This window comes from Petaurus breviceps, unplaced genomic scaffold (genome assembly GCF_028583685.1).
Source record: "Petaurus breviceps papuanus isolate PSGF00001 unplaced genomic scaffold, PetGlider_PUasm1.0 79, whole genome shotgun sequence".
NCBI lineage: Eukaryota > Metazoa > Chordata > Mammalia > Diprotodontia > Petauridae > Petaurus > Petaurus breviceps.
In genome coordinates, this window is record NW_027186523.1 from 14771276 (window position 1) to 14793800 (window position 22525).

Sequence of the window (22525 nt, forward strand, 5' to 3'; positions counted from 1 at the left end):
GACTAGAATTCAAGTATTCTCACTCCTTCCTAGTCCAGTAACTGTTTCAGTACACCATGATGCCTTTGATATATTTAACAGTCAAATTCACCATGGTCTTCAAAGTTCTCATGATTAATTCATTAATATCATCAGACATGGAAAGCTTAGTATTTCAGACTGAGGGAGGGCTCTCAAATTTCCATGGTGTATGAAAAATCTCTATTCTCTTCACTGGTTCAGTATAAACTTAAAACTTCAAAAAGTAGGTCTCTGCTAAAATGGTATAACTTGTCATACTTTACTGGAAACTCTTAATTTCTAATCAGAGTTAAACCACTGTACTCATAAAACTATTATCTACAAGTGTCAATCTATCAGTAAGTATTTAAGTACCTACACTAAGCACTGTGGTAGCCACTGGGAATAGAAAGATAAAAATGAAATCGTCTTTCAAGAGAGTGAATCTGCATTTACAAAAATTCTTAAATTGACATCAAAGAAGTTAACCATTAAGTTTACAGAGCATTTTACTAGGTTTATTAGTTAGAATAACAAAGAATAAAGTTGGAAATACTCCAAAGCTATTATAAGTCATTTGCCTATACATCTGAATTATTCTAGACTATCTGAACTTTAAATAATTGGTTATTCCTTTGTTTTGTTTGGTTTGGTTTTTGGAGACAGTGACTTGCCCAGAGTCACATAGCTAGTAAGTATCTGAGGCTTGATTTGAACTCAGGTCCTTCTAAAGGACTGGTGCTCTATTCCACTGTGCCACTTAGCTGCTCCTAATAACTGATTATTCTTACCACAGATGTAGACACAAAAATCCCATCTTTTTGATAATACAGTAAAGTTCTAACAACCTACTTAGAAAGGAAATTTTGTTAACATGCAGAAAACATATAATGCTAGAGGTCTCCATGCAACTTTTAAAAAAAAATATACTATCAGTGAAATAGTCAGGAAAAAACATGGTATGTATATTTCTCTATAAACAAGGAATAAAACGATCTTTGATCATGAGTTCTGTGCTTCAAAAATAATACTTTCTTTACTTGCTTACTGCAGAACCCAAGAAAGCTAATTTGAGTCAATTAAAAAGTCTTAAAACATCTTCAAAGACAGCTAAAAGCCAACTGGCTATGAAAAAAGATAGAAAAAAACAAATATATAAATAACTTTGTTATACTTTAGGGAATTATAAAGGAAAGTAAAGCTAATAACTAGATAGAATCCCTGAAGAAGTCGTCTAAAAGACTATTCATGTAGGATATCATCTAATTCATCTGCATTTACCTTGGGGAAGGGGAAAAATGGCTGCCTTCTTACAGACTCAATCATACACAAGACATGGAGAACATGAAGGTTGCTAATAGCAGGGGCTATGCAGGAGGAACTTTATATCTCCAACCCTATTCCTCATATCATATTTTAAAATTTCATTTGGCTTTTTAAAGATATAATTCCTATTCCCTCCTTTAGACAGCTGATGTAAAAGAAAAAGTGAATCCTCACCCTAATTGTGCTATAATTAAATATATGAACACAACATTGTAATAAAGCAAATATTGCAATCTTAGAGAAGACAGTTTTTGGAGGTTAAAATAGTCACAATTTGAAAGTCTCTCTCACACACTCACACACAGAGGAAAGGGGCACTGGACTGAGAAGTTGGGTGATCTAGGTTCTAGTCTCAGTTCTGATATTAACTGTGTGACCTTGGGCAAGTAGCCTAACCTCTCTGGACTTTAGCTTCTTCATCCAAAGAATTAATACAAAGGTTGGCCTAGATAATATCTGAAATCCCTCACAACTCTAATGTTTTAACAATCTGTGAAATGTTAGCTTTCAATTACCATTTTCTGTCTCCCTCTCCCTACACGTCATTTCTAGGTTATAGGAGATAACCCACTGCCATGGGGGGCTGGAGAAATAGAACATGCTAACAATGATTCACTCTCCATAAAGCCACTGAAAACTTACTGGTGGCCAATAGTGGCAAGAGCTTTTAATATCTGAGTCCAAATGTCACATTACTATAATAGTATGATTCTGTAAATCATCTGAAGTCCTGTTTCCATCATAATAAAAAGATGACAACTCCCCTTTGATGATTGAATATAAGAACTTAATGAAAAAGAAAATAGTTCCAAATACAAAAGATTAATTCCTAATAGAAATGTAGTTTGCTAAAATCATTGTCTGTTAAGAGAAAAATACTGATACATAATCAAATCATTTTTTCAATGGTCTTTATAACCATATTATATATGGGAAAAAGAGAATAGTTTCTCAAGAAATCAAACTGTACAGATGCTGACTTTTAGACTAAATAGCTCCAAAAGTAGGCAGTTATAATCTCTATGGAGTTCCAAAATCCATTAGATGATATAAAGTCACTCAAATGTTTTCAGATTCGGTCAGAAAAGTCAGTTATTTGAAGATAAAATGACAAAGATAAAAACTGAAAAATACACAATTCTACAAATGGATTCTATGGATAAATTCACTACTTAGACCAGTTAGTGCATCATAGGAAAGGCTAAAAAATGTAACATATTCCAAAAAGAGCAAAAAAACCAAAAATTTAACATATACAGACTCATATTAAGTACACCACAAATCATAGGTCATGATACGAGACTGGGGGCTTATATTTGTGGGTAGAGAGATACATAAAATTAATCATACCTTGTCTATGAGATCTCGATTGACACAGTTCGGCAACTGCTGCAGGAAAGCATCTACTATAAGCTTTAGATGAGACCCAGTATTGGCTTCCTCATCTTCTTGTTCTAATTAAAAATTATTATTATAAAACATGCTTTAAAAAACACAAATATGAAAAAATACATACAAATATATTTTGTGTGAGAAATACCAACTCTTGGGGTTATTTTCTTAATCACTGAAAAGATTAATTAAGCATTTTCTGAAGTGTGACCATAGAAGGTTCTGAGTATCCCAAAGATTCTAGAAATACTTCATATTTCAGGTTTCAAATTCTAACCTGTCCCATCCCATATATATGTACACCCACACACATATACACACTCACACACACCTATATACATACAAGATATTAGAAAAAAAAATTTTAATTAAAAAGTAAAAACAGACTGATAAAATGCAGTGGGGTGCCAACTTATCTGATGAAGAAAAATTTAGAAATTACAGGATATATTAATGTTTGTTATCATTAAACATAAAGTATCCAACTACAAAAATATTTTGTAAATAATCACTGAACCATATATTTTCATGTTATGGGAGTATTATTTTTATTAAATGAAATTTCTCCAAACTTATCACACTTAAAATTAAATCTCCAATTTAAGATTCATGCTTTCCACTACCAATCCTTAAATTTTCCGAAACTTTTATGATGTGCAATTAATTTTTGTGCTTTCTGAATGTTAGCTGATTTTGACTACAATTCAAGTGAAAATAATGAAAATTCTTCAAGAACATCATCAACCATTAAAAAGCAAGGTCTTGCAAGAAATTAATGTGAGTTAATCTCTTTGCCAAGTCAGAATAAGAAATAGATAAGGAAGGATATGCCTTCTACAGAACAGCAGCAGCTTTGAAACATGCTACCCATCTTGGTTCTAGTACTCAATTTTAAGAATTTCAAATTTAAGTTTTTAGCTAAGGTTTATAGCTCAGTTCGATTTTTATTAGATTTGTAATAAGCAGAATAAATTTTATCCAGAAATATTTTCAAATAATCAATTTGTTTTATTTCGAATACTGAATCAAAGTCATTGCAACTGGTAGTTTTAACAGGGCCAAATAATGATTATAAAAGAAAATGTTTATCAACTTCAGTTACTCAACTTCATTCCCAACATTATGTTAATACCATCAGAAAAAGAAGCAATTAAATTCACTTTCAAATATTAATTAATTAGTAAAGCTGCACTAATTAAATTAGTCTAATTAAAGTAGACAATAACATATTGAAAATAAGTACACTCTGTTGTGGTTGATGCCAATTCTTTTAAAGTAACAAGCAACTTTACCTATGGAGGAGTCAACTGAATTACACAGGCTGTGTTTAACAACCAACTTTCAAAGTTCCTGAAAATTTAATAATGAGCTCTCTCAAGCCAGCTCCAACATACCAATGGCTATAAAATTAAGGACAGACTTGAAAAAATGGAACTTCTTGTATGAAGTTAATCATTTGAAATGGATATGGTTTCATGATAAAGAATAAAGAATGTGTCAATTTATGAATTCTATACCAAGTCTTGTAATTGCAGCAAAAGGAAAATATTGCACATTGGGTTTTTTTAATGTAAAATAAATCATTAAAAGTCAATAAATGTAATGATTTCTTTTTGTCCCAGTTAATTTGAATACCATTGTTGTCACTTAACAACAGATGTTTTTGGAAGAGCATGTAATTACAAAATCCCAAGAAAACTAAAATATTTCACAATACAGGTATAGAGTCTTTGGTCAAGGTCAAGTCATCAAACCACAGATGTTAACAACCTTTCATAGGTGGCATGCTGTCTTCATTTATTAATTCATTCATAAGAGCTGAGAGTTAACGTTCTACCCTTTGTACTAGGAGAATTATTTATGGGAACACTCCCCCAAACCTTTTAATGGAGCAAGTGAAGAGTGAGAATTGAGGATCTTCTGTACTATTCAATCTCAACAATCCAATCTCAGAAAAAGGCTAGTTCTAAGGACTTTCTTTTACATGTATACATAAAGTTATCAGTTAATACCTTAGCATTTGACAAACATGGCTGCTGGGATCAAATGACAACCTATTGAGAAGACAAACGGGTCATAATTCTACCCAAAAGGTAGGACATACCTGGGGAAGATGAGAGTATTAGGAAAGATGAAGAGAGGTTATACCAAAAAAAGGTAAGGGCACCAAAGACAAACTTTGCCTAGTAAACAATTCTGTGATTATTCAATCATCTTAAAAGTCTTAGGTTGCTGATCCCTGCCATGTACTGACAGTTATGAAGACAGACATACCATGAAAACTTGATTTATTGAAATAAAAGCTAAAGGATTCACCTATATTCTTCAAGCTTTCAAAAACAAAGTCAAGAATATTCAAAGTGGTCAAATTAATAAGTTCAAAAGTAAATATAATTCAGTAGAACACTATTATGATTCTGTTATCTTTGAGTGAACAGTAAAATAACCTAAATCCAGTTTTTAAAAAATTCATGAAGTTACAATCAATTCTATTAAACAGTCTCATGTTATAACCATTCATACATTTACATCAAACAGAATTTAAAGGATTCTTATCAAAAATAATTTATCACCAGCTAATATATTATCAATGAAAAATGTATCATGTTATATTAGTGAGATACATGTGACAGTCAGAGAAGCACTATATTCCTTATCTCTTCTCAAGAACAGAAAATACTATTGCCAAGCATTTTTAAATGAAATAATAACATTAATAATAATAGTTAACATTTACATAGTGCTTTGAGGTTTACAAAGTGATCTGTGCATGTTACTTGATTTTTACAACTCCATGAAGCAGATGGTATTATTATTGCCATATTACAAATGAGGAAATTTGGGCCAGGATAGATCAAGTGACTTAAAACCAAGGTCACATAGTAATACTTAAGTGTCTGAGGCCAGATGTGAATTCAGGTCTTCTTAACTCCACATCCAAAAGTTAAATCCATTGTACCACCTTGCATCTCCCATAATGTAGAAAATAAAAAATTAAGCTCTCCACATCTCACTATACAGTATAAACACTGTCCTATTCCCAATTAAGCAGACTGGAGTTCTAAAATAATTATTTCTTTTATCCTCTTCTCCAGTCCTCTGAGTATGCTTGCTTATTTTATGGGCACACATTCAACACTCCATTCTTACCAATTTATTCTTGCCAAGGCAGCATACAACTAGGTTATTACTGTGAATAATGAATCCCCTCAAATATTGACATTTTTTTAAACCTGTACAATATATTTCCATTGAACTGGAACTAATTACCATATTTCACAGAATTATAACTTCAAATAGTACAAATTCAAATACATGTGACTATGTCAGGGGATTTATTATTCCCACAATTAGGACCTTCTTTATATTAGTTGATAACATTAGGTGGGACATTTTTTAAAGTTAGTCAGTTGTGGGGTTACAGCATCACGGATCTCACAGTGAACAAAAAGACTTACTTACAATCTTAAATTACACAGTTGCATTAAAAGTATTCCAGAAAAAAACATATCATAAAACATATGTTAGGAAACACAGAAATTGAAGTGGAGATCACAAAGAGCCAGTGTAGCTTTATCATTCAGAACAGGTCAGCACAGACAAACCTGATTTCCATAACTGACAAAGTTACTGGACTAACAGAGAATACAGAAGTCATAGTTGACTTAGATTTTAGTGAAGCATTTGACAAAATTTTTCATGCTATTTTTATGGAAAAGACAGAGGTATTGGCTAGAGTATAGAGATCCACATAGCCACAGAGCAATAGGAAAGATATCCAGGCAGATGAATGTGAAGCATAGTTTGGTAGAATTTATAAACAGGAAAGCTCAACCCTTGAGTGAAGTTTCAAAGCAGAATAGCAGTTTGGGATTCTTCCCTATGACACCCAATGTTATTTGCTTTGTTCCAACTGAAAAATCACATATGGATTAGAGACTGCAAGCCCCAGGTAAAACAGGTACCTAAAGTTCTCCAATATCACATCACTGAACACCTTTTGAGTCTTAAAGATCAACTTTCCAAGTACAAAGTAAGGGAGACAAAGCAGTAAATTACTCTGAAAAGGAACTGGGAATCTTAGTGGAATCCAAGGCCAAGGAGTCAATTAAGCTATCTAGGTGACGCTAAGAGGTAATCGGCCTAGGTCAGGGAGGTGATGGTCTTGCTGTACTCTGCTTGGTCAGACCACATCTGAAGTTCTGTGGTCAGTTCTTGGTACTGATATAAGAAGAACATTGCTCTCCCCACAAGCTCTGCAGCTTATGAAAAAGGATGATGAAGGACATTAACTTCATGCCACATATGAGGATCAGTGAAGGAACTAGGGATGTTCACCCTGGAGAAGAGAAGACTGCAGGTATAGGGTGGGTGGTGACAGCCAAGCAAATAAGGTAATGACAGCTGTCTTGAAGCAACTGATGAGCTACCAAAGAAGAGGAATTAGACTTGTTCAGTTTGGTTCCAAAGGGAAAAAGGTAGAGCAATGGATTTAAGTTGCAAAGAGGAAAATTTAGTCTTGATACTTCCTAAGAAGTAGAGCTACACAAAGGTGAAATGGCCTGCCTAGGGAGATGGTGGGCTGCCTTTCCCTATAACTCTTCATCAAAGGTTAGATGACCACTTATCTCCAGCCTTCACTTGGCTGCCAAGGTGATTTTTCTAAAAAGTACAAGCCTGCCCATGTCAGACCCCTGCTCAATGAACTCCAATGGTTCCTGATAATCTTCAGGATCAAAGGTAAAAACCCTCTGTTTGGGATTTAAACCTCTTTACAACCTTGCCCCTTCAATCCCTTCGAGTCTTTTGACATTTTAATTGCCTCCATGTATCCTGTGATGAACCTAAACTATGCTACTTGGAAAAAAAACAAAACTTTGCAAGGGCTACTGCCTCCCCACCCCAGTGCCAGGAATGCTCTGCTCTCTCACCTCCAAATCTCAATTTCCCTGAGTTTCATCAAGATTTGGCTTATATCTTACCTTCCGTAGGAGACATTTCCCAGTGCTTGCAGCTGCTAACATCTTCTGCTCTCAAAAAGTGAGACATGATCCCCTTATCTATTCTATGTATCTCTTATATGTACCTAGTTATTTACATGATGTCTCCCCCAGATCCTTGAAGGCAGGATCTTTTTGCCTTTTTTTGCCTTTCCTTTTATACCTAGCACTTAGCAAATACCTGGTACAAAGCAAGCACTTAATAAATACTCGTTGAATGATTCCTATTCAGGTATAAATTGTATTCAGTGGCCTCTAGGGTTCCTTCAAATTCAGATTCTCTAAGCTAAGTTGACAACACTAACATAATAATGTATATCTTTACTATATATCTATCCAACTTAAGAATCATGTTCAAATAAATTTATGGTTAATTTGTAAATATTGGAAGCATGCAATTAAATTCAGTATTTGGGGGATGCTGTCAAGCAATGAAAAAGTAAAATGTCAATTAAAGTCTTCATTTTCCCATGTACTTCAATGATCAATATCAATAATTTGCATTCATGCAGACATATACAGAATTTTCATTATAAAGATCAGTTCCCTCAAAGTAATCACCTAATAACTTTAGAACACAGGGTCAATAGCTATAAGTTTCTAGTATCTCATATTCTAATAAAAGGGGTTTATGTACAAAATTATCCAAAGATTAAATCTAAATGTTTTACAAAAATTATGCTTTACCTTGTTCATCAAGAAGTTTCTTTGTAAGGTCTTCTGCTTCATCACCACCCTCTAATTCCAAAGTATCATCATTAATTTCCAGGTTCTCCAACTCAAGTTCCAAATCATCTGTATTTGACACATCTTTATTATCCTTAGGTTCCTTTGACTCTATTTCAAGAGACAGCAAAAGGATCTTTGAATTGTGTGTTACTAATTTCAGGTGTGCTGTGTAAAATAGGGACAGGGATCAGGACTGGACCTGTGATTTCATTGGTATAGGAAATTCCCTTTTCAGAAAACTCCCTCTACCAATGCAGGTACAATGCATTCTCTGCAACTCAAAGTCTTAGAGAGTTGCCTAGAAAAAGGAGGGATTAAGTGATGTGCTCAGGATCACAGAATCACTAGGTATCAGAGGTTGGACTTGAGAGGTCTTCCTGGCTCAAAAATCAGCTGTCTACCTACTATATTACACTGCCTCTCATGTAAGTAGACAAGTATTTGATTAAATTATTTCATTTTACTTCTAACACTTAAAAGTAACCATGTTCTATAAACCTTAGCTAGCAACAAATCTGAAAGAAAATTTAACATGATGATATCATAGTTAGACCATCATAGCACTTCACAAGTATATTTCACATTCCAGAAAAAGGGGGAGGGAGGTGGTAATTAAAAAGCTAGTTCTATCTGAAAAGCAAACCAACCAATCAACAAGTATTTTAAGTGCCTATCACATTCCAGGCACTGAACTAGGCACTAGGGGATAAAAGTGCAAGGAAAAAATCAGATTGTTATACTGCCTTCCATTATAATTACAGAAATATTATTAAGAGTGTGTGTGTGTGTGTGTGTGTGTGTGTAAAATCTATATTAGGTTATCTACTATGTATTCTGTGTGCTATTAGATAATATCAGAGATAAAAAAATAAATAACTGAACTGAAGGGAGGTTTTGCAGGAAAACATTAAATTCAGTTTTGGACATATTGAGTTTGGACATCTTAATGTCACCAGGACAACTAGTTCTAGATGTTCCTTAGGCAACTGGACATGTTGGACTGGAGGTGAGAAGTATAGACTGGATAAATAGAAAAGAGAATCTTTTGCATGGAAATGATTAATTAAATCCATGGAAGGTGATAAGACCTTGTGAAATAGTAAAGAAGGATAAGAGTAGAGGGTCTCAGACACCCCTGGTTAGCAGTTAGCAGACTTGGATATGGATCTAGCAAAGAAGTCTGAGGAGAGTCAGAGAGGTAGGAGATGAAACTAAAGGATAAGAGCAGTGTCATAAAAATTTAGACGAGAGTACCAAAGATAAGACAGTGATGGGCAGTGTAAAAGCCTGAAGAAAGATCAAGAAGGATGAGAAAATGCCATTTGGAAATTAAGAGGCCCAGCTTCATTCAAAAGTTGAAACTGGAAGCTAGCCCACAGATTGTTTAGAAAAAAAAACACTACTCCACACTACTGCATTTTTGGTAGACCTATGATTTGGAAAGCAATTTGGAATTATGCAAATAGTGATCAAAAGTTACATCTCTAATGCAGAGATATAACTTGGTTTATACCACAAAGGGACTACTGATAAAAAGTAGCCATATAACTCAGAGTGCATAGTGAGAGATTTTTTTTTTGGACACAGCCAATTTGAAAATTTACTTTGACTACACATATTTGTAACAGCAGCTTTGTTTTTCTTGCTTTCTCACCGCGGGGGTGGAATGGGAAGTGGAGGAAGTAGAGAGGTGGCTCTTCATTTGAAAAGAAAATCTAATTAATTAGTTTTTTTTTAAATATTACTATGTACACTTAAATGTTTATAGCATAAATTTATATTTATTTGCAGCACTTCTTATGGTAGTAAACAATGGAAAAAAGCAAATACTCATCAACTGGGGAGTAACTAAAGCTGTGGTACATAAATGAAATGCAATATTACTGTACTCCAAAAAATGACAAATATGAATTTACAGATGCAGAGACAGATTTGCTTGATCAGAGGAAGAGTACAGTAGAGTCAAAAAAAATAACATACACAGTAACTACCACAATGGAATGGAATGGAAAGAACAACCACGCAAAGACAAAAGTGAATGCTACAAATTACAAAGGAATAAGAATGGTCCCAAAGAAGAGAACTCTGAGAAGATACTCCCACCCTACTCTTTAGAAGAAGTAAGAGGTCAACAGAGGTGGAAGACCATATATATTTTCAGACCTTTTTCTTTTGACATTTATTGATTGGTTTTGTCAATATGTTCCCCCTTCTCCTTCCTCTTTAAGAAATATCCTTTGTAATATATGGGATGGCTCTCTGGGAAGGGGAAAGAGAGGGATACCATGAGAAATTCTGACACTGTAAAAAAAAAATATTAATAAAAATGTAATTTTTAACTTAAAAAGAGAGAGAGAAGAAAGCAAGTAAAGGCATCTAGTACCAATGGCTTTCTCAAGATTAGCCACAAAGTAGAGGAGAAATAAGACTATGCTGGTAGAAATGGACAGAAAGGGAGAGGGGTTTTTTTTTTGTTTTTAATTTTAAATAGTATTTTTTTCCCAATTACATGTAAAGACAATTTTAATTTTTTTATATAAAATCTTGAGTCCAAATTTTCTCCCTCCCTCCTCTCTCCCTTTTCCTTAAAATGGTAATTTGATATAAGTTATATATGTGCAATCATATAAAACATGTTTCCATATTAGTCAGATTGTGAAAGAAAAACTAGAAAAAGAAAAACACCACAAAAAAAATTTTTTAAGTGAAAATAGTATGTTTCAATCTGCATTCAGACTCCATCAGTTCTTTCTCTGCATGTAGATAGATAGCATTTTCCATCATGAGTCTTTTGGCATTGTCTTAGATCACTGAGGAAAGCTAAGTCAATCACAGTTGATCATCATAACAATGTTGCTGTTATTGTGTACAATGGTCTCCTGGTTGCGGTCACTTAACTATGCATCAGTTCATGTGTTTTTCTGAAATCTGCCAGCTCATCATCTCTCATAGCACAATAGGATTCCATACACTCATATACCAGAATGTGTTCAGTCATTCCCCAATTGATGAGAATCCCTTCAATTACCAATTCTTTGCCAAAGAGTTGTGGTTGTTTTTTTAAAATGGATGGAGGAGACGTGATTGTGTTTATAGGCAGCAAAGAAACTGCCAGTAGAAAGAAAGAGACTGAAGACTATTAGTAAAAGTGTGGATGACAGAGGGGGCAATTTGCTGAAGAAAATGAGATGGAATGGCAACAAAGTTGCATGCAGAGGGACATCTTTTGCCAGATGCCACTTCTTGATATGAGGCAGGGATAAAGGAGCAGATAACAAGTGAAGGACATCTTAGTGCTATGAGATGAAGAGGAGGAGGAGTAAAAAGGAGCTCTCAGTCAATGGCCCCAATTTTTATTTTTAGTATGAAGTTCTCAACTGACAGGGTAAGGGGGAGAGAGGGTTTCTTGGGAAGTCTGAAGGGGGATGGAAAAGTCTGGAAAAGTCATTGCAACAAGTGAGATAGTGAATCAATTAGGAAGGCATAAAAAGATTGTCTTGCTGTAATGAAGGTCCACTGAAGGTTATATTACACAAATATCAACAAAGACAGCAGATGGAGGAAATAATCCAAAGTTAGGGTTTACTCAAAGGCACTATTGATAAGATAAGGAGGCAAGGCATTTAACAGAACAGGATAGTGTACAGCTGAATTGGTTCACCAAGGGGTCAAGATAAGGAAGGGAGAATATACACAGTGTAGGGATAATGGTCAGGAGAGAACTGAGGTTGGAAGGAATGGCAATCACAGTGAGAAAGAACAAGGCTAGGGGTAATAAGATAGAGGGAAACATAGATCAATAAAAGATTATGATCTGAGAAAGGAATATCAGAGTTCATGAACACTTGTGGGTGATAGTAAGACTGAGCATATCACTGTGTGTAGGCTAAAGTGGAGTTGGAAAGTAGGTCGTGGGAAATGAGTAAATTGAGAAACTGGGAAATCATGGTTCTTGAGGTACTATTAATATGTATACTGAAAGGTTACGTGGGTAGGAGTTGAGAAGGAAAAGACCTTGACGCAGATGCCAAACTCAGAGTAAAGGAGAGTGGTAGGAGGGCAAAATGTAACACCTACCTAGAATGTAACAAAATGTAACACTACCTAGAATCTTGATGGGGTGATAAATATGGACTGAGTGAAACTCATAGGAAGAAAGGTTACCTGGTGGTAAAGAAAATGGACTGAATAGACAATGGGAAGCAAGAAGCTTTCCAGTTCCCTCATCAATCTGGAGAAATGGTTAAAGTGTACCCCATACTAGGAGTATAGGTAGGGACTCCTTTCATCAAGTGTTAGTTAGGGATTCCACGTCATCAAAAGCAAACTAGGTTTCAGTGACTGCCAGAAGCGAGAAAGAAAAATGAAAGCAAATTTGTTAACGACTAAACAGGCCAAGTAGAAAGGAAGGTTTCTACAATAAAAGCCATGGGTTTAGAATCACTGGAATAAAGCATGACAGGGAGAAAGTATGCTAGTCATTGAGGAGTGAACACGGGCAGATTATCAGTGACTGCCAAATTTGTGGCAGGAGATGGCACTGAGTCCTGCGAGCCCAAGGAGGCCTGACTCCCAAATGGGCAGGAACTCCCCACAAGAGAAAGTACAATCTGAGGGAGTTTGGTCCAAAAAGGCAGAAGCTAGCAACCGGTCAATCCAATTTGTAAGCTGCTTCAGAGCACTGGGTCAGATCCTAGAAGTAAGACAGAGGCAAGAAGTTAGACCCAGGGCTGAAGCATGCCTTGACAAGAAGACTTGGAAGGGAGGAGGCCCTAAGAAAGTTGGACAGCTAAATTTAGGGTGATGCAGTATTCCCTGGAAAATCTTAGGGAGAAAAAACAAAGGTCCCAGGCAGGCTGAAGAGCCATAAAGCACTGCCTGAGAATTCACAGGGGAAATAAAAAGGGCATGGGTGAGTTGGCTAGATCCTGGGTAACACAGCGCTCCCCAAGAAGTAGTGGAATGAGAAGAGAAGTATTAAAAACACCATCACTGGAACTGAGGAAGGCATTTGTAAGGGCCAGAAAGGAGACTGGAATTACCTGGATAGAAGAGTGAGTTGTGTATGTATGTGTGCATGTATGTGTACATACACACACACACACACACACACACATAATGGAGGAGTAGGGAAAATTAAACTGATTAAACATGAAGCCTGATAATAGAGACCTTGATCCTCTTTTTTCATTGATGTTATACTACCGTGTTTCCCCAATAATAAGACCTATCCCGAAAATAAGCCCTCCCCTTACTGTGTAAAATTCCTCTAAAATAAGCCCTCCCCCGAAAGTAAGCCCTATTGAGATTGCTACTGTAGTGAAGGTGATCCCCTGCGCTACACGCTACATTACGGTACCCTCTGTATGCACCGTACCCCCCCCCCGGGTGAAACGCACGCCGCGCTCCGAGCTGCATCCAATCAGAGCTGCAGCAGTGAACACGTCATCCTGTTCTTCCCCAGTGATTTGCTTATTGAATAAAGGTACATTTTTTTGTTCACATTTACCTGTTTATTAAAATTGCTGTCAATGTTCATTAAAATAAGCCCTCCCCTGAAAATAAGTCCTCTGGTGTTTTTCTGTCCAAAAAAATTAATAAGACAGTGTCTTATTATCGGGGAAACACGGTATAGCAATGTAAATATAAAGAACCACCACCACAAAATAATTAAAAATTCATGTTAAGCCATCTCCCTCCACTCCTTTCAGGGTGGAGGAATCCCATGGATATGGAATACTGCATATAGTGTCAGTTTTTTTCAATATATCGATCACTTTAGTCAAATTTTTTTCTCTTTTGTAAAAAGAAATTTTTGTTATAATGGAGAAAAGGATGCAGGGAGAGATATAGCCCATGTAACAATAAGAGATAACAATTAAAATCTATTTTTAAAAATACATTCATAGAATCTTACATAAGTTACATTTTAGGAGCTATTATAGGGGAAAAAAATAGTAACAGTGTATAAGATACAGGGAGTCCAAATCACAGGGCACTTCAGTAATATAAGGTGATGATACCTGCATTACCTAAATGGAGGTGAAGAAAGAATACATTCCAAGAAAAGGGGCACACACAGCCTGCCCAAAGGCAAGGAAACAGGAGATGAAATACCATGTACAGGAAACAGCAAGAAGGCCAGTTTGACTAAAATATGGAAGGCATGAAGGATAATAATATGAAATAAGCTGGCGCCAAGACTACAAAGGACTTTAAAAGCTTAATAGAGTACTTTACATTTTATCCTGGAGACAACAAGGAGCCCCTAAAACTTCTTGAACAGGTAACAAAGTCAGACCACTGCTTAAGGAATTTCAATTTGTCAGCTGTCAATCAGGTCAGTGACGACATCAATATGAACCCTCTCTGCTTCAGAAAAGCTGGGGAGCAATGGGAATAAGAATAGAAAGGTTGCTTGAACCAGAAAATGAATGACCTTGTAAACCAAGAAAATTTAGATGGGAAAAAATAACTACAAGTTACTAATAGGCTTCTATAAGTTCTGATCTTCCCTCTTCTACCTGTCACCAATTCAAGGAATGATGCTTTTGCCTATCACTGAAGACACATTTTGGGTAATGTCCCTAAGAGAAGGCAAGAAGGAGAAATATCTATTAAGTTCAAATCAAGAATGCAATTATCACTAAAATGAAAGTGATTGAAAGAGCTAAGATAATGTTTTTCAATTACATAACACTTTAGCGAAAGGTAATTTTTCAATATGTCCTAATTCATTGCCACATATTTCTCCAACCCCATTGGCCTCAGGAAAAAGAGACAAACAAAATTCAATAAATAAAACTCACAGTTATACTATTATAGCATAAAAGAATTTAAGTATGGTTGTGGCAACCCAGTTTAAAACACAAAAAATTTTTCTTAAAGTCTTAAAAATCCAAAAAATTGTTTAGTTAACAAATATTTTAGAAATTAATCTCAAGCAAAGAAAATACTTTAGAACTACAAACACCAGAAACAGAAAAAAAAAATTTTAACTTTGCTACCCTACTCTTCACTGAACTTTAGTATATGATGGGTCTATCTTAAAATTGACAACTTAAAGGAGTCTCATACTGACATACCACAAAGATGGTATTAGTTCAAAGTTTAATACAATCTAATTTTTGTACTTAAGAATTTACAAAAGTATAGTGGTAATTTTCATCCACTATGATCCCTTTGATTAGTTCATATTCCAATGGATGAAACAACATGCAATGTTTTCTATATTATTCAAGGATAAGCAGCACCCCCCCCACACAAAAAAAACAAATAACAAACTAAACTTAAAAAAATCTAAAATTCTAAGGTTTGCTAATAAAATGATAAGAATGAAAAACATTCCATGACACATTCCTCCTAGAAAAGAAATGTAAACAATGATATATTGACAACATAGTACTAAGTACTTTAAAGTTATCTGAAAAATCACAAAGCAAATTTCCAAACATCACACTTCACTGAATCATAAATTTTTTAACAACAATTTTTTAAATGTTGCTGAAAGGTCTACCAAGGAAGTTCAAGCAATATATCACAATCTACTGGCAGATTTCAAAATCTTTACATAGAAATATACACATTGTACATCCATCACTTTGCAGTTTGCTACAAGTTCCAAAGGAATCACAGGATTCCTTGAGCTCCCAGAAACAGTAATCCATACATCCAGACAAATCAAGGATTGTACAAGTCCATAATCACCCTTCTAAGCTTTGAGGAATCAAGTAGTTCCTCACAAAAAAGATTGGGGACTCCTTGTACAGAAGTATGAAACTAAAGAAAGCCTCTGAATTTGATTTATAACAATATCAGTTTACACACCATCTGTCACATTTGTGGAAACATATTATCAGAATCTTATATGCATTTATTAAATGTTAATAAATACAATCACCAACTTGCGTATGTTGAAACCAGTATGTTATCAGCACAAATCATAGTACATTATAATCACCTCAACTAAATGATCTACCTAGCAAAATTTATCCCACACTATCATCTCAAAAATCTTAAAACAAACTGATCTTAAAAAATAATAACTTCAGGAAATATATTTTTTGAAACAAATTTCCGCATATTTTAAATCTATTTGTAATATTACCTTTGGAATCTTCTTTATTAGAGTCTTTGCTCTGATATGTTCTTTCATTGTCTTTAAATAAAATGGCTGGAACAAAAGCCTTCAAATCAATAAGGTTCTCATAAAAATTTCGAGCATCTTCATCCTCCCATATACCACCTTCTAAGTCATATTCTCCAGGTTTACCAGGTGTAAAGATATCAATTCCAGGGCCATGCTCTACAAATAAAGCACACATAATTAGTACCATTGTATACATACTGAACATAATAAAATTAAGAATTTATATTCTACTCAATAGGCATTATCATTTTAAAGCTATCATAGTACAAATCATACCCAGAATATGGTAAGAAATATCCAAATTTAACATCTGTTTAGTTAAAAAAAAAATGAACTGAACTTTGATAAGGTCATCTTCAATTTTAAATCACAAAATCTGAGTTTTTTAAAAGTTCAAAAACTTGTTTAAAACACTGGAAAGAAAAGCATGGTATAAAAATGAAATGGGAGACACAAGTAGGACACTTTAACCAATATTTACTGAGCTCTAAACTTAGAAAAAATTTAGTAGCTATGTGATATATTGGATCTATCTTTATGAATGATAAAGCTAAAATGCCTAATGGAGTATCCATGTACTTTAAAGGCCCAGCTTAAGCCCCATCTCCTTTAGGAAGAACCTTTTAACATCTTAAGCAATGGTTTTCTTTTCTTCTGCATTCCTACAGTATTTAATATCTATAGAACTAATCTAATATATTGAATAGCCTTTACATGGCTATGTACTTAGTATTGTCACCTCAATAAAACTGGAGACTTTTTTTTTTTTTTTGGAAAGAGAAAAATTCTCTTTCCAAAGAGAACACTGATAATACCACTAACATCCACAATAAATACAAAATGGATACATGAGTTGAATCTTAAATATACTAGTAAAAAATTAGAAGTAATTTATATGCCTTTCACAGTTGTAGGTAGCAGATATATTTTTAATCTAACAACTGATAGAGGTAATTATAACTAACAAAAAAAGAGACCTCTACATTCAACTGAAGAGCTTCTGAACAAATAAAATTAATGCATCTAAGTTAAGAAAGGAAGCAGTCAAATGGGAAGCAGTCTTTATATCAAATTTCTTGGAAAAGAGTTAACTACCCAAGTTATAAGCAGTTCATTTATGCTCTTCTTTTCTTTCTTGTCTTAGGGACAAAATTTTTATTTTAAGGACTTCTTTAGCTACATCCTAGAAAGCTGGCATTTTGTCACTACTGGTACCGGTTTCTTTTACATAATTATTTTTATATGATTTCTTCTTTTGCTCACTCATTATTTAGGATCTTATTTTTAAGTCTCAATTTCGGTCTGTACCTTGAACAGAATACTATCTTTACTGAATTAAAATCTATATTCATGTGTTTTAATAGATGTGTTTACTATTCCTGACTTTTTATACTTATTTGGAGCTATCTCTATGCCCTAATTCATCACCTGTTTTTTTAAAACTTAGATCTGGTGCTAAGAAATATGTAGTCTTTAGGAAACCCTGTTTAAAATTCTTTCAGCTCTAATTTCTCCAGAAATCTGTTCAATTCTACATTTTCATTTTTGTTTTTCTTTCTACAGATTGAAAATTGAAAGGAGGAAACATCACAAGGTGTAATACTATATCTTCTTGTATTTCAGTTAATTTTTCCTTTATTTTGTTAAGGCATTTAGAGCACGAGTTTAATATTGATTTGTTGTCTGTAAGGTTCCTTTCAGCAAATTATAGTTTCTACATTTATCTCTTTTTATGTTGAAAATTTTTATTTTTGTTTTCCCAATAAAAATAACTGTAACTCCTACTTTTCTAATTTAACTGATACAGAATAAATTTTGCTGAAGCTTCTCATTTTTGTTTTATATATATATTTTAGGTATGTGCTTTATAAGCAATAGTTATACTGTTTTCTTATCTAATCTTCATTCTTGCATGTTATTGGATTGTTTAATCCATTTAGATTTAAAGTTACAAAAGTTTTCCTCCATTTGTTTCTAATACTGTTTTTTCCCCTGAATTGGGATTTTTTTCTGTTCTCTTTACATACCTCACTTTGCCTTTTTACATACTTCTGCTTAATATAAAGAACTGAATCAATTGATAGAGAAACCAGAGTTAAAGACATTATTAGCATCTCCTAAACAAGACATAAAAGAATGTTATGTATTTTTCACCACTACTTAGAACTTAAAAAAAAAAAAACCTGAACATCTATAAGAGCACAGAAATATTTTAAATTAATGTAAAAAAGGCAGGCACACTAAACACATCCTTTAAAGACCATGATACAATAAAAATAGTCATGAGTTCAGAGTCCCAAACAAAAAAAAAAGACATAGATTCAAGGGAATTTAACAATAAAATCTTAAATAATGAGTGGGCCAAAAAAAATCATAAAAGCAATAATTATGTAAAAGAAAATGATAATAATGAATCAACATTTCTGGAATGCAGCTGAAGCAGTCCTCAGGGGAAAAATTATATCCTAAAAAATACATTTTAAAAAACTGAAAAGGAAAGAATTGATGAACTGAATCTTTACTTTTATTTTTTTTAATTAGAGCTATTTTTTAAATAGATACAAAATAAGCAGAAAAGAAAACATATTGAATATCAGAATGAGAAATAGATATTTTGGAAACAAAAAGATTGTAGAACTAATAATTCCTTCTAAAAGTTGGTTCTGGGGCAGCTAGCTGGTACAGTGAATAGAGCACCAGCCCTGGAGTCAGGAGGTCTTGAGTGCAAATTTGGCCTCAGACACTTAACACTTACTAGCCATGTGACCTTGGGCAAGTCACTTAACCCCAATTGCCCTGCCTTCCCCCCTCAAAAAAGCAAAAATTAAAAAAATAGAAAAAAAAAATAAAAGTTGGTTCTTTGGGAAGATTAAAAATATTGATAAACCTTCAGCCAATCTAATTAAAAAGAAAAGAGGAGGAAAAATCAACAAACCAGCAAACAAACAAGATGACATCACAATTAAATCAGAAGAAATAAAAAAGAATTATCGGAACCCAGCATTATATGCTAAACAAAGCTATGAAGACAAAAGAAACAGAAGAAGACTTCTAAAAATATAAAATACTAAAACTAGGTATTTGACTAACTAGAGACTAAAGGACTAAATAAAAGACCATAAATAATCCAATCTCTGAAAAGGAAATAGAACTAGTTATAAAGAAACTACCAAAGGAAGAAAATTCCTCATTCTGATGGATTTACAAAATTCCATTATTTTAAGGAATGATTAATAAAAATACTTTAAAAAGCAGTCCCCCAAAATGGAAAAAAAAATAGCTCTACAGATTTTTTTATAATACAAATATAATCCTAAAAGGATAAAGCACAGGAGAATTATAGGTCAATTTCATTAAAATCAATTCAAAATTTTTAAATAAAATCCTGTCAAAGAGAATACAGTAATGTATCCGAAAAAAATCATTCATTATAACCAAGCTGTATTCATACTAGGGAGAAAATGATGGCTCAACATTAAAACTGTCATATTAAAAATAAAATCATCCACAAAACTATATGATTCTCAATATATGCAGAAAAAATCTTTGACAAGGCACAATATAAGTTTATGTTTAAAAAGGGAGTGGGGTAGTCTTTTTTATAGTTCATATAAAGTATCTATCTAAAGCTACAAGTATCATATGTAATAGGGATACACTTATTTCCTACTAAGTGCAGGAGTTAAAGCAAGGATGCTTCTCTCCCCTCTATTACTTGAAAGAGTTCTAGAAATGTTAGTAACAATTAGAAGTAAATTAAAGGCATTAAGATTAATAAAGAAGATACTAAAAGCTATCATTATTTGTTAATGACATGATGTTTTAGAAAATCCTAGGCAAACAGAAAAGATACTGATAATGAATAACTTCAGCAAAGTTACACACTTTGAAACACACCAACAAAATCAATTTATTTATTGTCTCAAGTAGTTTTTTACTGATTCTCTAGGATTCTCTAAGTATATCATCATATCATCTGCAAAGAGTGATAGCTTGGTCTCTTCTTTCCCTAATTTGATTCCTTTGATTTCTTTTTCTTCTCTAATTGCTACTACTAACATTTCTAGTACCAGACTGAATAAGAGGGGTGAGAGTGGACACCCTTGTTTCACCCCTGATCTTACGGAAAATGCTTCTAGCTTATCCCCATTACATATAATACTTGCTGATGGCTTTAAGTAGATACTACTTATTATTTTAAGGAAGGCTCCATTTATTCCTATACTTTCTAGTGTTTTTAATAGGAATGGATGTTGTATTTTGTCAAAAGCCTTTTCTGTACCTATTGAGATAATCATGTGGTTTCTGCTAGTTTTATTGTTGAGATGATCAATTATACTGATGGTTTTCCTAATATTAAAACCATCCTTGCATTCCTGGAATAAATCCTACCTGAACAAAGTGTATTATTCTTGAGATAAGTTGCTGTAGTCTTTTTGCTAATATTTTATTAAAATTTTTGCATCCACATTCATGAGGGAGATTGGTCTATAATTTTCTTTCTCTGTTTTATCTCTTCCTGATTTAGGTATCAGTACCATATTTGTGTCATAAAAAGAATTTGGTAGGACTCCTTCACTAATTTTTCCAAATAGTTTGTAGAGTACTGGAATCAATTGTTCTTTAAATGTTTGATGGAATTCACTAGTAAATCCATCTGGCCCTGGAGATTTTTTCCTAGGGAGTTTACTGATGACTTGTTTGATTTCTTTTTCTGAGATGGGGTTATTTAAGTAATTTACTTCCTCTTCAGTTAATCTGAGCAACTTGTATTTTTGTAAATATTCATCAATTTCCCTAAGATTGTCAGATTTACGTGCATACAATTGTGAAAAATAATTCCTAATTATTGTTTTGATTTCCTCTTCATTGGAGGTAGATTCACCCTTTTCATTTTGATATTCATAATTTGGTTTTCTTTTTTTTAATCATATTGACTAAGGGTCTATCAATTTTATTGGGGTTTTTTTTCATAAAACCAGCTCTTTTATAGTTTTATTTAGTTTTCTTAATTTCAATTGTATTAATTCTCCTTTAGTTTTCAATATTTCTAATTTAGTATTTAATTGGAGATTTTCAATTTGTTCTTTTTTCTAGGTTTTTCAATTGCATGCACAATTCACTGACCTCCCTTTTCTCTAATTTAATCATATATACACTCAGGGATATAAAACTTCCCCTAAGAACTGCCTTTAATGCATCCCACAAATTTTGGTACGTTGTCTCATTATTATCATTCTCTTGAATGACTGATATGACTTTTTGCGACAGCAAAGAAATGGAATTAAAGTACATGTTCACCAACTGAGGAATGGTTACACAAATGTGGTATGTGTGCTGAAAGAAATGATGAATGTGATGAAAACTGAAAATCACAGAAAGATCTAAATGAACTGAAGCAAACTGAAGTAAGCAGAGGCAAGAAAACAGGAAAAAACTACCACACACAAGCAAAAAAATTAAAGTAAATGCTGCAAAATTATAAAGTACAAGCAGGACTCAAAGAGAAGAGATATGAAAGGAAGCTACCAATCCACTTCGTTCTTGGAAATGGGTTCACAGGTGTTGCAAACTGCACATGTTTTCAATGTACTGACTGGTTGTACTGATTTTTTTCTTCAAAAAAAATGCTATTTGCTATGTGGAATGGGGAGGGGAAGAATTCTGAGGAAAACTATAATGATGTAAAAAACAAAAACTCAATAAAAACTAGTTTTTAAAAAGATCGTGTTTTTAAAAATGAGAGGAGAATCAGATACCTTTCACAATTACGGTTAACAGATGATATATTTTTAAAACCAAGGAATAAAGGCAATTAAAAAGATAAAATGTCTTATTTTATCTTATTATTATTACATAATATCTTATTACATATTGCTGAAAAACTTCTGGACAAACAAAATTAATGCACTTAGGATAAGAAGGAAAG

At 33.5% G+C, this 22525-nt stretch overlaps 1 protein-coding gene across 8 annotated transcripts in view; it reads right to left on the minus strand.

Annotated features, from left to right (window-relative positions):
* Positions 1-22525, minus strand: part of UPF2 (UPF2 regulator of nonsense mediated mRNA decay) — a 200541-nt gene that overhangs the window by 143098 nt on the left and 34918 nt on the right. For 7 of the 8 annotated variants that reach the window (XM_069106399.1, XM_069106395.1, XM_069106396.1 and 4 more), the window contains exons 5-7: positions 16555-16752; positions 8406-8555; positions 2677-2780 (exon numbers count right to left, since the gene is read on the minus strand). In XM_069106399.1, the coding sequence (XP_068962500.1) occupies positions 2677-2780; positions 8406-8555; positions 16555-16752 (452 nt within the window). The remainder of the gene's footprint in view (positions 1-2676; positions 2781-8405; positions 8556-16554; positions 16753-22525) is intronic. The other variant, XM_069106401.1, reaches the window with a different exon arrangement.